The sequence below is a fragment of the Momordica charantia genome (genome assembly GCF_013281855.1).
Source record: "Momordica charantia cultivar OHB3-1 chromosome 8 unlocalized genomic scaffold, Mcharantia_2.0 BLBB01000008.1, whole genome shotgun sequence".
NCBI lineage: Eukaryota > Viridiplantae > Streptophyta > Magnoliopsida > Cucurbitales > Cucurbitaceae > Momordica > Momordica charantia.
The window spans coordinates 34,234,343-34,250,982 of record NW_028275166.1 but is presented as its reverse complement, the minus strand read 5'-3'; the positions used below and the strand labels follow the sequence as shown (position 1 = coordinate 34,250,982).

The 16,640-nt window shown below is 33.1% G+C and overlaps 2 protein-coding genes across 2 annotated transcripts; one reads left to right on the top strand and one right to left on the bottom strand.

Annotated features, from left to right (window-relative positions):
* The first annotated feature begins 6,118 nt into the window (after positions 1-6,118).
* On the top strand, positions 6,119-9,780 carry LOC111012993 (Homeodomain-like superfamily protein). The gene is made up of 4 exons (XM_022287312.2): positions 6,119-6,627; positions 7,129-7,815; positions 8,297-8,373; positions 9,066-9,780. The coding sequence occupies exons 1-4, from the start codon at positions 6,396-6,398 to the stop codon at positions 9,531-9,533; spliced, it is 1,464 nt and encodes a 487-aa protein (XP_022143004.1). The 5' UTR covers positions 6,119-6,395; the 3' UTR covers positions 9,534-9,780.
* Positions 9,781-11,888: 2,108 nt separating this feature from the next.
* LOC111013144 (RNA-binding (RRM/RBD/RNP motifs) family protein) lies at positions 11,889-15,900 on the bottom strand. The gene is made up of 9 exons (XM_022287535.2): positions 15,610-15,900; positions 15,027-15,125; positions 14,465-14,919; positions 13,595-13,661; positions 13,438-13,491; positions 13,014-13,082; positions 12,835-12,900; positions 12,683-12,751; positions 11,889-12,308 (listed from the first exon to the last, which is right to left on the bottom strand). The coding sequence occupies exons 1-9, from the start codon at positions 15,718-15,720 to the stop codon at positions 12,267-12,269; spliced, it is 1,032 nt and encodes a 343-aa protein (XP_022143227.1). The 5' UTR covers positions 15,721-15,900; the 3' UTR covers positions 11,889-12,266.
* Positions 15,901-16,640: the final 740 nt, after the last annotated feature.

The window sequence follows — 16,640 nt, the reverse complement described above, 5'->3', positions numbered from 1 at the left end:
CGTTTATCTCCTTATTATGGCCCAATCCATTTGTGGGTTCTTGAGCAGCAGGTCATATATATATATATATATATATATTCTATTTGATGTAATTTGTTGTTTTAATATGAATTAAATTAAAACCATTGAAAATAATACTAAAATTATTTCCGGTATACAAATTAAAATCTTTCATGAAAAATTCGCTGTTATTTGATTTTCAATAATATATTTGCTTCAACCAAGAGTTTGCATAAAGATATTTTATTACGGGTGATTTAAGACGATAAAGATCAACTTGAATTTAATGTCATTGGTTAAGGCATCGATATCCTTTTTTATAAGTAAAAAATTTGAATCTCATCCGACATTTGTAATTGTCTTTCACTCTCTCGTGATAAAAATACACAAAATCATATTCGAATTTAATTAATATTCTTAGGTCAAAACAAGTGGGTAGAATACTTTTATTCTATACTTGTTACTGGTCTCTCTATAAATTTAAACAAAATATATCATAACCCATACTGCATATAGGGTATGATATTTTGATTTAATTTGGACTTCCAAGTTATCTTGACATGGAAGCAAACCCTTAAGTTATTATTCCAATATATATCAACTAATTAATATCACATCGATACCAAAACATGAATCATCATCTTGAATGATTAAGATATTGATGAAATCGTTGATTTGACAAAATAAACATCTTTCCTAGAGAGAAAAATTGACATTGTTAGATAAAATATTGCATAAAGTTTGACGTTAGAATTTGACACATTTTTTGGTAATGATACGTTTCGATTCATTTGATAGGAAACTAATAAAGTTATCAAATAGGTTATAGGCCAATTTAGTATTTGTTTAAAAAGAAAGAGAGAGAAAAGAAAAGAAAAGAAAAAGAAAATTCCACTCTTCATTTTAACACTTTGAAAAATGTACTTTTTTTTTTTTTTTTAATGAGGTTCCCATGCATGAATAATTCTCCATCTTTTTGAAATTTAAGATGAGTTAGAGGCCGACCAAAGTGATTCTAATTCCATTCTCCACTTCTCATAGCTAATTGCTGTTTAGATGCCATCTTTCACAAACATCTTTTGGTCAACCTTCTTAAGCTAATATACCAACCTATTCATGCTTTGCTACAAGCATCTAACTCTTTTTTTTTCTTTCAAAAAATAAATTATTATAACTATGACAAACAAAATAGTTTACTTAATTTTGTATAATAAAATAATTAATCTCCAATTAGTGAGGGTATAATTGGTCGATTCACTTCATTTTTAATGGATAAAACTCAAGTTCTTGCTAGTAAGTAGTTTGTATCTTCCTATTTATAGCTGACAATAAAAAATTAACAGTATATTTTCTCTCTCTTTCTTTTTCATTCATATCTATTCACAAGTACCTAAATTTTATCGATTTTCAATTATCCTATAAAAAAATGGAGATTTGGAAGACGAGGATGAGGCCAAGATATTGATTTCGATCGTTTCTTTCCAGCCAAAACCATTAAAGAATGAAGCCAATAGCATTGCACCACCACAGAGTATTTCCTTGCTGTTTTGAGGTTTAGCAAGACCCTCGTTAGTGAATACTTCAATGTGAGCTAGAACCGACCAACATGTGTTGTTTAGATTGATTGAACAAACTCGATCAATTTAGTCCAAATAGGTTTTTTTTCTCTCTCTTGCACCCCTGATCCACTAGAACTTAGCTAGAGCATTTAACGAATTATTTTCTAGTTTAATTGTAACCCAATGAATTATAATAACCTAATATTAAAGGTGGGATACAATCAAAGTTCAACATCAACTAGAGTTGTTTGAAGAAATACTAGAGATTTCATTTAGAATAAATATGGATACAACACCATACAAGTTTTAGTTAATAAAGTAATTATAATATCATACAAGATAGAGATCGACGACTCGATGTCTCAACATTAAATTCAAGAGGATATGAAGAAATGACGAATCTCTAATTAATCTCCCAAAGCAAAGAACTTGGAGAATATTTTCTTTTTTGCATGGCACAATTTTGGGTTTAACATCAACTATTTGTAAATGAGCAATAAATGATTCTGTTGGAGAGGGCCTTATAGCCCACAAGTGTAGCCATCGCTGGCTTTTGTCAAAGCTTAAGAATATTTCTTATAAATGCAACATAAAGTTTTGGTTCTGTTCTTAACTTCTTTTCTTTTTTCTCCTCTTTCTCTTTGGACCAATCCATTGAATATAGCTTTGAAATTCTGATCTTGAGTTTATCAAATTGCAATAAGGTATAATTTTGCTGTAATTAATTAGGTTTCGGAATAATAGAATCTCACTTTCCTCTCATCCGTATATCTTTTTTAACTTTAATGATAAGTATCTACCACTACTTAAGCATATTGTATTTTTCTTTCTTCTTTCTTCTTTTTTTAAATACATTAATGTATAAAGTATAAAGTATTTTTTCCCCTCCTTTTATCTTAATTATAATACCCAATATGATGGTCTTCAATTAGAGCCCCTAGGGTTTCAACTTTACAACCAAAACTTAGCTAAAAGATAGAAAATAAGATTTTTGTGTTATTATAAGTGTATGAATTGAATATATAATTTTTATGAGTCTTTTGACATTTTCATTAACATGGGTTCTCATGTATATACTTTAATAATATTTAGCTATGTAGTTTCAGAAAATATCATCTCGATCCTGAGCCAACTCCACTCAACAACATGTATTTGGATCAGAGTTTAGGATACGTATAAAATAGGGGGAAAAAAAATACAATTTTGGTCTATGAGGTTTGAGCTTAGCGTCCATAATTTGTCTTTGAAGTTTCAAAAGGTACACTTCTAGACTTACAAATTTAAAATGAATGAGAGAGCATTCCTATCTGTTAAAATAATGTGTTGACTTGTAAACAAACAGAAGGAGGGTATAATAAGAGTAAAATATAAGGGTTTGCAATGGTACCCTCGTATCCCAAAAATGTACACAAGGGTATAATATTGTCTGCTTTCGACATAAATTTTACTTTTGAATTCACCTAAAAGTCTCGTACCTATATGAAAATAGTTGATTTCTCTTATATACCATGGATAGGGTCTTTTACCAACTCAACGGTAATGCATATTAGAAGGTGACTAAGAGATATAAAAGAGAGAGGAAAGTCAGAAAATGGGGGCTGAGAGTGGAAGAATATTCTTCAAACTAAATAATAACAATAATAAAAAATATATTTGGTGCAGACAGAAAGGATATCCAAAAGGACGATTTGGAGGGAATAATTGGACACGTGTCATCACAAGGAAGAATCTCTCTGTCCTTGGTTAGTTTTTTTCATGATATCTCTCTCTCTCCTCCACAAACCCTAAAACACAGAGAGAGAGAGAGAGAATGTGCAGAAAAGTTGAGGATTGGAAGCTTATAACAGAAGAGTGGTTGAGAAAGTGACCAACCATCATCATTATCATTTTTTTTCTTTTTTTTCTTTTGGTGTTTTTCAGTGCAAGAGAATTCGATGCAGTCTCCCAACTGATCTCTCTCTGTGACCAACTTTTTTCAATTTAACTTTCTTCTTTTTCCATCAAAATTCCAACATATCCATACATTTTTTCTCTTTTTTTTAAAAAAAATAATAATTGTCGGCTAACATATTTTTCTTTTTCTTCTTCTTATGCGTAATTGGTGCCTGAGTTTCCAAAACAATTAAAACAAGTAGGATTTGTTTTGGAGTTGTATTTTGTTAATATTAATCTTACCATTATTAAACTATTAACAAATAGGAGAGAGAAATAAACATAATTTTTTTTATAAGTGACAATCAAATGAAATAGGGGTGTTGGTCATTCTTTTGTAAAAGACGATAACATGTTATAATTAAGAGCAATCCACATACGGTCATCATTTGTAGCAGACATAATGTTATTGTTCGTTTATGACAGTTAGATGTTACAAGAGAGAAATTGATAGTTTATGAAAGATTGAGGGTTTAACAATTTTCTCTATCAAATTGGAATATTATTTAGAAGGGTTGTTTGTTGAGTTTTTAGGGCAAATTAAAAGAGAGAATCTCAAAATATGTCATCTCCCATAGGCTTTGGCCAACAAAATAAAAAGGAAAGTTTGTGGTCTACCCCAAATCTTCCTTTGAACTCATAACAACTTTTGAAAGATATTTTAAAAAAAGGAAAGGAAAAGAGAAGTAATTAATTAACTACAACAACTATTGCTTCTCTAACCTATTCATTAATTTCAATCTTTTGGGATACAAGATCTGAAAGAAAAAACAAAATCAATTTGAAATGCACAAACTATAATTTGCCTCTTTATCAATAAATAAAGGTTTTTACTTTATCTTTTTAAACATGATCACTTTCTAATTGGTTATTTTGCATTTTATTCAATAAATAAATGGATCTTAATATATCTAATAAAAGTATAAACATGTATATAACAAGTATGAGCTTCTTCTCTTTTCCTTTATTATTAAAAAAAAAAAGACATTTTTTGAAGCCCTCATGTACATCATGAACTGGAAAGAGTGGAATTTTGTGTATGTAAAATTGTAAATGTGAGAGTGAGAATCTTGTTACTTCCCATCCACTCCCTGAAAAGAAAGTAGAAGCAAATTGGAGCAGATTCCCTTATTTTCACAGTAATCTCTCTCTATTTTTGTGTTTCTTTAAAGCTTTTGTGAGTTGAGTTGTGTTCCTTAATTTAGAGTCGTAGAATTGGAATTAAGATATTCTTTTCTTACAGAATATATCACATTAATATTTTAAGTTAATGTTTCGCTAAAGATGAGATATTCTCGATAAGGCTGTGTTTGGTTGGTGATTAGAAAACAAAAATCTGAATCAATGAAAAATATAGTTCTATTCTTTGTTTTTAGTGTTTTCAGATATATGTTGTTTGGCAGTAGATTTGACAATTGAATTTCAATTTAAAAAATTGTTCAACGTGTGTTTAGTAATGTATTTATAAATTGGGAGTGGTTACCGATTAAATATTTAGTTTAATCTAAAATAATATTAATTAATTCATTAACATTTTTGTTACAAATTAATAAGTATAATTATTATTTTACAATGTATAATATATAATATATTGGTATTTTACATGTTTTAATTTTAACCAAAAAAAAATTAGTTTATAACATGAAATAATATACTTATCAATGTTTTATCTTTTTTTTTAATGTCATTATGCATTTTAAAGCGTTCAACCACTAAAAACATAGAAATATTGTTTTCAAAATTTCCACTGTTTGGATCACAGAATTCGAAAACAGTTTCAAAAAATAAATCTGCCAAACACTACCAAACCTATATTCACTAAATCCATTTGATTGAGTGAATTTGAAAACAACAAACAGAATCCAAATTGGTAACCAAAGCTGAGTCTCTAGCTAATAGATCTAACAATGATTTATAATAGACATAGACTATCTCTCTCATTGTCAATTGGTTTAATTTTGAGACGAAACTCTTCATCGATAATATTGATATCTTGTGAGGGTACAAATTAAACAGGAGTGATATCATTGATATATATAAGCAAAGATATCACCTTTTAGGTTCAAGCATAATACAAAAACAAATTCATCTTCATACCCATAATAGAGATAAGAAAGGAAATTAAAGAGCTTGGCTTTGTAATTAATACACAAAGTTTTAGAAGAGAATGATGCAGCTTTTTTGAAACCCAAAAGAAATTAAAGTTGCATGCATGGGGTTGGGTAGATAGAGAAGAGTAGTACATGTCTCTCTCTCCTTCATATCCATCCAAATTGAATTTAGTAAAAGAGTTGGAGATAAGTTTAAGAGATGTAGATCAGATATGCATTTAAAAAATGACAAGTTGAAACTTTGAGGGAAAAAGAAAGCTAAGAAGAAGAGAGAGAGAATATTGAATGAAAAACATTATAATATAATATATCATTGAAGATAATAGGGTTTGGTAATTAAATGAAAAAGTAGGACAGAAGAATGAAGGTGTGTTAAAGAATGGCAAAAAAGAAAAGGAGAGAAAAAAGGGGCAAATTGTAAGAAAGAAGAAGAATCATACAACTTTTGTATTAGTGATTTTGAATTCTGTGTTTAAAGGTTCCAAAACCAGGCCCTAAGCACATGATCCCTCTAATGTCAGAGCATCTCTCTCTCTCTCTCTCTCTCTCTCTCTTCTCTTTTAGCTTTTCTTCTTTACTTATTTTTGCCTTTGTTCTTTGCAAGAAGTTACCCTCCTTCTTTATCCCATTTTCCCTTTATTCCCTGGATTCTCCTTGTGTGTTCATAAACAATATTAATTCCTTCACTCATCTCTGATCTCAAACCCCAACAACACAGTTTTTTTTTTCTTGTTTGTTTTCCACATGATATGATCAAAGTTTAAGTTTCATTGGAAGAGAAGAGAAGAAAAAAATGCCATCTCCCGGTTCAGAAGTAAGTGGGGTTGTTGATTGCAAGCCTCACAGCTACTCTATGTTGCTGAAATCATTTGTGTCATCAGATCATCAGATGCCTCATCTTCCTCCTCAACATCACTACAACCAGAACCAGCTTGAAGATTTGCTCTCTAGACTTGAAGGAGAGAGACTCAAAATTGATGCTTTCAAACGTGAACTTCCTCTTTGCATGCAACTTTTAACCAATGGTATGCCACTAAATCCTTTTTTTTTCTCTCTCGGTGATAACCCGAATCGACGCCGTGTGGCTTCCCCAGCTGGATCCCTATAATTGAGAGGTGTCGACGGTCACTCAACACTGTAACCGACGTTGTTGGGAGAGGGGAGAAACCCTGATTATGAGCCCTACGAGGCTCGGACCAGGGAGAGAACAAACCCATTACTTTTTGCTAATTCCATTTTAATTCCTACCCAATTTGAAATTTTCTTACGAAGGACAAAAAATCAGAAGAAAAACTATAAAATCTTAACTATTTTATTAATTTGTTAAGGTTTGTTTTTTAAAATAAAGTTTACGTTTTCTTGTGTCTTTTTCTTCATTGGTCAGCTTCATCTCACCTTTGATCATAAAATTTCCCATATTCTCTCATGAAACAACATTCTAATTTGAATGATATATATTAATTATTATGTATGTAAAAGTTTTGATTGAATTATGTTAATTTATGTGTGTGTGTTTTATATTATAGCTTTGGAGACTTCTAGGCAGCAGCTCCAAGGCTGCAGAGCAAACAACAACAACAATAATCAAAGTGGAACAAAACCAATTCTTGAAGAGTTCATTCCCATAAAACAATCAACCTCAGAAGGCTCAGAAACCATATCAAACATTTCTGATAAGGCAAATTGGATGACATCTGCCCAACTTTGGAGCCAAGCAACAACAACAACAACACCAAATGATGAAACGAAACCAAATCTTTCCTCTTCAAAAGAAGCCAACAAGAACAATTCTGAAGAAGTTGGTTTCGATTTGGGTAATTTTGAAGCAAAACTTCATAGAAATAACAACAATAATAATGGGATTATTGGTGGAGCTTTTCTTCCATTCTCAAAAGATAGAAATTTGTGCAACACCCAAAATTCTACAACTATTGCCACCACTGCTCAGCTCCCGGATTTGGCCCTCGCCGCCGCCGGCTGTGGAGATCAAGAAATTAACGAGTGTGTTAATTCCGATCATCACCAGCCGGAAAATAATAATTTGCTGGCCGCCGGCGAGGGGCAGACGACGAGTAATAATATTTCGACTCCGGCGGCGAATAATAACAATAACAACTCCACAAATCAGACTCACCGGAAGGCTAGGAGGTGCTGGTCGCCGGATTTGCACAGGAGATTTGTTAATGCTCTTCAAATGCTTGGTGGTTCCCAAGGTGAGGGAAAAAAAAAACTTGTACTTTGGTTGTGGTTTTCAGGAGATTCTTTTCATATCTTTAGTTTGATGATGAATTTGAGCTTTTTGTTCTTTGAAATTCCATATCATTTGAAAAATATGTGATCTCTTCTTTTTAGATTGGAGTTTTTTTTCCCCCAATTTTGACTAAGAGAGAGAAGAAAGTGAGATGTTGGAGAAACATGTGTCTGTGTCTTTTTTGGGAAAATTGATGGTTTTTTGTAATGATTTCTTGAAGATAAACATCAAATTGAGGTGAATTTTGATTGATTGTGGAAGAAAACGAAATTGGGTTCTTTAAGAAAAGAAATCTTGTTTTTTTAATTCTTTTTGTTTTTGGTTGAGAATATTCTGGAAACTTGTGTTTTTCTCATAGTTTTCTCATCATTTGATTACAAAGGTCTTCACTGATTAATTAATTGGTAATTATTTTCTGCCTTTTTCTTGTCTGAAAAATACAGTTGCCACCCCAAAGCAGATCAGGGAGCTGATGAAGGTTGACGGTTTGACCAATGATGAGGTTAAAAGCCATTTGCAGGTTCTCTCTCATATTTTTCTTTTTAACCATTAATTTGTCAAGTTTTTAACTAAGCTATATAAACAATGGGTTAGATTATGAATATTTGGTTCTTATGGGGTGAGTTAATTTTTAATTTAGTCTTTATCATTTTAAAATTTTCCATTCAATTTTATGTTTTTGATCAATTTAATTCAGCTTGGTTCTTCTAGTTTTAGAAACTTCAATTCCGTTTTTATTATTATTGGGATTTCTATAATTGGGCGTGAACATATTAACGTTGTGGGATTCGTTTCTAAAATGGGGTGGAGGGGAAAGCCTTGGCTACGCACTCCACAGGGCTCGAATCGGGAGGATATCTCCATTCAATCACAAACCTACTACGCCACTACCCGGTGGTTAATTTAGTTTTTGCAGTTTTGTTAAATCCTACTAATCATCTACAAGTTGTCTTATATATACTCCGTTGAAATCCTTTTTTTCTCTATTTTTGCTTATTCCTTAATTCTAATATAGTCAACTAAATAGAAAATATTAGGAGAATAAAATTATGACAAGCACGATTTGTGAGATTTAATTAAACGGTCAAATTAAAACTAATTTCAAATCTCAGTAACTAAATTAGAACTTTAGAGGAGATAGAGGTAATTTAACCTAAACTATAAAAAGCAACATTTTTTGTATATAATGATTTTCCAATTTTATCCACACAGAAATACAGGTTGCACACAAGAAGGCCTAGTCCAAGCCCACAAGCCGCCGGAGCTCCGGCGCCGCAGCTAGTCGTCTTAGGAGGCATCTGGGTTCCACCGGAGTACGCCACGGCGGCGGCGGCGGCGGCGCACGGCGGAGCTCCCGCCCTCTACGGCCCACACCCAACTTCCTACTGTGCACCACCGGTGCACCAAGATTTCTATCCACCGGCGCCGGCGCTGCCGCACCACCAGCTCCACCAGCAGTTGCACATGTACAAGGCCGCCGCCGCCCAGGCCCAAAGCTCGCCGGAATCCGATGGACGGGGAAACGGAGACCGCTCCGAGAGCATTGAGGACGGCGGCAAGTCGGAAAGCGGCAGCTGGAAAGCTGAGAGCGGCGGCGGAGGAGAGAGAAAGGGGAACTTGGCGGCGCTGAGGCAAGAGGGAGAGGAAAGCAATGGAAGTGAAATTACACTCAAATTCTGAGGCTAATTGAGTAATTATCATGTGATTAGGCTTTTAGACTAATTAATTTTAAGAGTTTAATTAGAATTATATATTAGAGAGAGAGAGTCTTTTTTTTCCTTCTCTTTTTAATTCTATGTGATTTTCATATCTAATTAATTCTTATTTAACTTTTGGACCAAAAATATTTGATGATATACTAAAGAAAGTGTAAACGGGAGTATAATATAAAAATAAAAGCGCCCTGAGTGTTTGTTCTCTTCCTAAATTTTTGTGTGCTTTTTTTTTTTTTTTTTATCTTTATCAATATTTGATTTTCTTTTCTTATTTTACATTAGAATTGCTAATATCCTAAAATATAATTATATTATTTTTCTCAACCTAATCTCCCATACATTGTTAAAACTAGCTAGATATTTTAACTCGAACTTTGAGCCATATTCGATTCATAGTTCATGAATGTTCATGTCTATATATCGAATAATTTTTTAACAGAATTTGGTTAAATTCACTCTCATGAATAAATGAAAAAGAAAAAAGTGAGCATTTGTTTTCTTTTCCCCTTTTGTATGCTCTATAACTTCTATTCCCATTTATAAAAGAGTGGAGATTGTTCTTCAAAAGAAAAAGAAGAAAAAGTTGGAGATTTGATTTTGATGCTATCTAGTGTTTTGTCTTTTCCCCCATATGTTTCTATATATCTTCCATCAAGTAGGACTGATTTGCCCTTATCCATACAAGATAATGACCCTTTAGTTCTACTGAAACAAAGGAAAAATAGAGATAAATTAAACTCCCTGTAACGAGATTTTTCTTTTTCACGACTATTTGAACCTGTAATCTTTTAGTTGAAAATTTGTTAACTAGCTACGCTCGGGTTAATAAAGTAGTGTTATAATTCAAATGCAGTCCGGGAAAAAAAATTGAACACACAAGACAAATTTTCTATTATTTTAAATATGAAAATTTGTAGGTTATTTCTTTTGGTAGAATTCATGTTATTTCTTTTTCCCAGTCTAAAAAAATACGTAGCCTGGACAAATAAGTGTTTGTTTATGTCACTTTTTGTAGTCTTTGTCTGATCATAGGGTATATATTGAGTGAGCTAGTTCCTATTTATAAATCCTTGACTCATGTCCATAGTCTTAAAATGAGTATCTGACATGCAAATTTGGAGCATATATACTTTGTCCAAGCTGTGAAGACATTTCAATGAGGAATATGAAGCATGCCATAATGTTTACAAGAGTGCTTCCAACCCAAACAAAAGGGAGGAGAGACTTATATTCCGCGAGGGTTTTATAATCCGAGAAACTCGATAATCGGGGATGATATCTAATCATACAGAGTCAAAAGATAATCCAACAACAATATTTAGGAGTGAGCAAAGTTTCATATCAAATTTGTAAACAAGGTTAACAACTCTACTAATAGAATTGGGGTGTGTTTGGCCTAAAATGCATAGTATCATACAAATATAATTGTTCTGACAAAATACACAGCATACTATTCCTCGTGGATCATTCAAATCTTAGTGAGTGTGCTTCGGGTTAAGATGGACAATCCAACAAATATACATCGACAGGAATTAACTTACTTCACTCCCCGAACAGTACTAAACCGAACAATATTCTAGAATGAAATGGAATCTTCTCTAATTAGTTGGAACCGTTGAGAAGCTATCAATCTCCAATGATAAATAATTGCTCAATGATTATAAAGCATGCAAGAGGAAATTGGGATAGGCTGGCTACCTTTCCCTCATTTGTTCAAGGCACCGAAAGTTCTCTGCTGCTGAACTTTCCACCTTAATTTCCTCTTTGCTTTCACAAGCTAATGCTAACTACCTTATTTCTCAGTCCCTTTTCTTAAGATTCTCCCTCTCAACCCTTTTTTTCCATACAAGAGACACAGGGTTCTGAAACTGACAGATTTTTAACGTATTTGAAACTTGTATATTGAAAGCATCAACAAATCTTAATTCTATATGATATTAAGAAGAAAACTGTTAGTTAAACAACAAAGATGTTTCAGTACAAAATTCTACAATGTCTGATTCAGTACAAAATTCTAAAATGTCTTTTCAAGCGTACCTTTTGATGCATTTGGACACTTTTTCTTCCGCGACCATATTATACCCAATCAAAACTGAAAGCATATTCTTGTCCTCCTCATCATCTTTCATTGAACCTAAACTCAGATATCCTATTATGTTTTTGTAGTAAATCTAATCTGAAATTTACTTTTGTATGAGATTTAACTAAAGTTTACTATCTTAGATAAGAGGGGAACAAAATTTAATGATGCTAGCCTGAAATATGGTTCAAAATATGATGAACTGAATGAAAAGTGTTCTCGAGTTGTAAGTGAGACGACTAAGAAAAGGATTACTACCTAAATTTCATACATATTCATGAGAAGGAACTTAATGCAAGCTGAAAATGTAATTGGTGCTAAAATTATTTCCAATACATATTTAACTAGGCAACTGTGAAGCAATGAACCCCTGAAGATGCTATTAGCGAGTAAAATCGTGGGGCTTAATAGATTATGTGAACATACCATGAAATAAATTGACAGCTTAATCTTGGGAGAAATTTGGTAGCAATGAATTCTACACCACAACTTGTCATCAGTATCAACAGAAGACCATGAATTGCCCCCACCACGGGGCAAATCTGCATGCCAACAAAATAGAAGGATGCAGCCTTTTCAGTTCATGACCAGAAGTGCAATTTGCTGGAACTTCATACTTCAGCCAACATCACTCTCTATTGCAGTTGATTCAACCAGAGCCTGTAAGCAAATTATTACAAACATGATGTTTTATTCATTCATGTGCAATATGGAAAGAATTAATTACAATAATATTTGGAAACAGAGACAATCAAGCGTAAAGCATAATCAAGAAGGGCAAACTTGTAAAAGAGTATGACAAATCCCTAACAGCTGAAACAGATAAAAGTATATTTCTTCAAATTACAATCACAGCATATCCATGTCATATGTAAGATGCCCTACAAAATGTTGATATATAGCATAATTGTTCTAATAAAATCTTATCCAGCAATTTTCACAAGTCCATTTTTTCTATTGCAGTAGGCGTTAACTGTAAAAGTTCTCTTTTTTTCAAGAAGAAGATCGAGGTGTTAGAATGATGAAGCACAAACCTGAAGTTCTTGTTCGCTGCTTTTAAGTCTCTCAGAATAATCCTTCACTAACAGAAAGCTTTTATGGAGCTGCAGTTATTCGCATAACAAAACCAGAATGGTCATTTCCATTATAGTTTCTAAACAATGAAAAATGTTAAACCGTCAATTACCTTTGTGAGCTGCATCTGACGGAATGAAGTGCGCTTCTTTGCACTGATCAATGCATCCTCGAGTTTCTGCATCCAGCATTAGTCAGTTGGACATGACCTAGATATTATTTATAAAGCTCTAAGGACAATGAGAACACAACAAAAGTATCATGGTTACTATTTATAAAATTATCTAATACCTTGGCTTTCTTTTGTAACTCAACCACAAGTTTTCCTTTTTCTCCTGTCCTCTCCTCTATTCGAGAAATCTGAAAAGGAAAACCTATAAGGCTCTACAAAAAAGTGAAATCACAGTATATAAAAGAATAATGCAAAAGAAGTAACAGAACATTGCAGAAAATTATAATTAGATTTAAACAGGTTTATCAACTGGAGCTGAATTTGATACGTTGGCTAAGTTTCTTTGAGCATGGTCACATATTTGTTTGTGGAACTATATGTATATTCTGAAGCACATTTCAAATCGAGTGTGTTAAATTATGCCAATTCACATTGGAATTTTCCTGAAAATTTTTTCAAACCAATTCCATTGACCATCACTCTCTTCTGCGAGGAAAAAAACTAATCAAGGCATTCATTGGTTAACTATAAGTAGAAAGAGACCTCCTTTCTAAGTTCTTCAAATCTTTCGGTTGATATCTCCAGTTGTTCCTTTAACTGACAATGCAAACAATAGGAGCAACGGATGCATTAGATGCCTTATTAATTAGTTGCAACCTTCTAATGGAGGAAATTTAAAAATTGAAAGTGGTAACCATACTTCATGGATGTAATCGTCACTAGAATCTGATGAAACTTCCCGGCCAGTTCGACCTTCAATTGTGAGACTGGAAAGATAAACCAAAATATCAGTCATATAATCATGGCCAAAAAGTTATTCCTCTTTTTTCATCCTTTCTATGAAACAGGAAGGAAGACATTGCAAGATCCGGAAGCTACTAAATGATCCTGAAATTCAACAAGAAGAAGAACATGTGCATTTGTTCCTCAACCTTCGCAATAAAAGATTACATCGTAAAACCATGAAAGAAATGGGGAAATGATATTTACATTTAGAGAAAAGAAAAACTATACATGGTTTTTCAATTACACAAGAGTATATAAGCACTAAACAAGTTAAGAATTACCGATTCCATGGTAATATTCTCTAAAGGATCCCCGCGGAAATTGTATTATTTAATTCATCTATCTGGTCTCAACGTTGAAACAGCAGATTCATTACTTTTCACATACATGTACTGCCATCTAGTTGGGCAGTTTGAATTAGGATCCTCTTTCCCATTTGTCCAGTTCCCTCAAAACAAAACTCAATGAACGCATATGAGGGAAAGGAGACTACCCCAAATGAAAGAATGAAATACTTTAAAGATCTCTGAAAATTTTCTGGAATCACTAACTGCCCAGTTCAATCAATACTATCAGTCATTCAAAAACATCGGCTTCAGGACCAAGCAGGCATTCCAACTCACTAAATTGTCAATAATCTTAAATTTTCAATATCATGCAACAGATATGTGAATTAGTTATATGTCTAACCAGTCTAACCTAACCTAACCAAACCCAGACAAACAGAAAATTTTTACTAAAAGAACTTTAACATTGACCTCAATAAGTTCTAAGACAAACTCACCCGCTATCTCTCCTCGATGGTAGATCTCTATCATTGTCAAGGCTTTTATCATAATCATCAGTGTTATCAATGTTTCTGCCCCCACTCCAATCTGCATCGTGATCTTTTTCCCAATCCTGATCACGGTTCAAGTCAAGCACCAGCTCGTTATCCTTCGAAGTTTTTTCCAACTCTGGATCCCTATCCAACAATTTATCCTTGGGTAGATCACGATCTTGTGGATGCTCATATCCTCTTTCCTTGTCCAAATCATGTTCTCGAGACCGATCACGCTCTCTAGACCAGTCATTATTTCTACCTCTGTGGTGATATCTGTCATGATCATAATCCCTCCCCCGATCTCTATCTTTCTCCCAGTCAGCATCCCTCTCATTGTACCGGATACCTTCTCTACCAAACCTTCCACCGCCTCTACTCTTCACTCCATTAACTCTGACAACCCGCCCATCAATAGTCTAATTGAAAGCCTTATAATGTCAGAAGTCAAGACACAAAAGCATAATGGCATATCTATAGATAACCAACACTTAAATACTTGTATTCCAGCGATAAATGAACATACCCTTCCATCCATGTCTTTGATGGCATCAACAGCAGATCGAGGGTTCGTAAAGGTAACAAAGCCATAACATTTTCCCCTCGTACTACGATCATTGATAATCTGATTACCAAAAATCAAAGTGTTAAAACTACAATCACATTGGGATAAAGCCACACGCAACAGAGGCATTTAAACACATAAAAAGTTAGACATGCGTAATTGGAGCATTTTGGCAAACCCATGTCATGGAAACATTTAAGTAACTCAAAAGTAAACTAACAACCCAAGTTCTCCACAATAGAAAAGAATCTTTACCGCTAATTCAGCTTCCTCCACGATTTTCAGTAATTAAAACCAAGTACAGACCATTAATACATGTTTAGAGGGCGTGCTTTATTCTCCAAGATACCTAAAACCCACGCCTAAACTGACTAACTTATATCCAAACAATCAAAAATTGCCTCAAAAGCCTTAAAAACATGCATAATTATTTAGTACAACGAAGCAGCGCCAGTATCAAGAGCCGTAAAAGAATATTTGTCATACAAAAGATCAAAACACGGAAAGGGCAGGAGCCATTCCGGTTGGTGAGAGAGGAATTGACCTTAACAGCGACGACGGCGCCGTACAAATCGAAGATTCGGCGCAAACTATCTTCGGTTGCGTCGTAAGGAAGTCCGCCGACGTATATGGAACTATCATCGTCTACAGTCATGGCTACCGCTCAAATCCAACCTCAGAGGAGAATGCAGAATGTCGCGACGAACACTCTTTGATGCTCCCTTCACTCACATCAAGATCAACCTCGCTTTCGCTATCGCTACTTTGTGGGAAGCGTAAATCGACATGTCGGAAGTAATAACCAAACCTAACGACAGATCGAGGAAGGGGAAAGGAAAAGATTCTGCCCACTTGAGATGAAAGTTGAAGCCAAGTCCATTTTCATTTTATTTTATATTTTAAGAATATCAGTTTTTCTAACAAATTTTTTTTTTACCACTTAAAATTTCAAACCCTATAAAAATTGTGGCTTAAAATAGATGGATAGAATGTTTCTTCTTCATTAAATCATCTACTTCTCCTTTTGAAATTCAAAATTTCACTCACGGTAGTGTAGTAAAAAAATTAAATAATTTAGTTCAGTTCACTTCTAATAGAAGCAGTATTTTTTAATATTCTTCCATTTACATGATTGATAATTAGTTGAGATACTAATCGAGATAATTGTAATAAATATGGACGCATGTTATTAGTTTACTCTATCTATAATTGATTTCTAATCAAATTACAAATTTGGTCCTTAAACTTTTAGAGTTGTGCAAGTCTTTAAATATTTTGTGTCAAATATATATCTAAACTTTTAATTTTGTGTCGAATAAGTCTCTAAATTTTTAGAAATATCTAATAAAATTTTAACTTTCAATTTTGGGTACGGTAGATTATTGAACAAAGTGTTTAATGGGTCTAAAAATTCAAGACATAGAATTAAAAGTTTATGAAGTTATTAAACCCTTTTTTAAATTTGAGCATTTATTTAAAAACATATCGAAAGTTTGAACTTATTATATACATTTATAAATACAAAAGTGTAGAGCGTAAGATGTTATTTTACAATATTTAATTCATTTTTTCAAC

Bases quoted from the DNA above. Each gene is read 5' to 3' on its own strand.
- LOC111013144 (XM_022287535.2), bottom strand. From the start codon at position 15,720: ATGACTGTAGACGATGATAGTTCCATATACGTCGGCGGACTTCCTTAC. The intron at 13,492-13,594 runs GTATGGTTACCA...TTGCATTGTCAG, and splicing joins GTGACGATTACATCCATGAA to TTAAAGGAACAACTGGAGAT. The intron at 12,752-12,834 runs GTAATTGACGGT...GAATAACTGCAG, and splicing joins GTCAGATGCAGCTCACAAAG to CTCCATAAAAGCTTTCTGTT.
- LOC111012993 (XM_022287312.2), top strand. From the start codon at position 6,396: ATGCCATCTCCCGGTTCAGAAGTAAGTGGGGTTGTTGATTGCAAGCCT. The intron at 6,628-7,128 runs GTATGCCACTAA...TTTATATTATAG, and splicing joins CATGCAACTTTTAACCAATG to CTTTGGAGACTTCTAGGCAG. The intron at 8,374-9,065 runs GTTCTCTCTCAT...TTATCCACACAG, and splicing joins AGGTTAAAAGCCATTTGCAG to AAATACAGGTTGCACACAAG.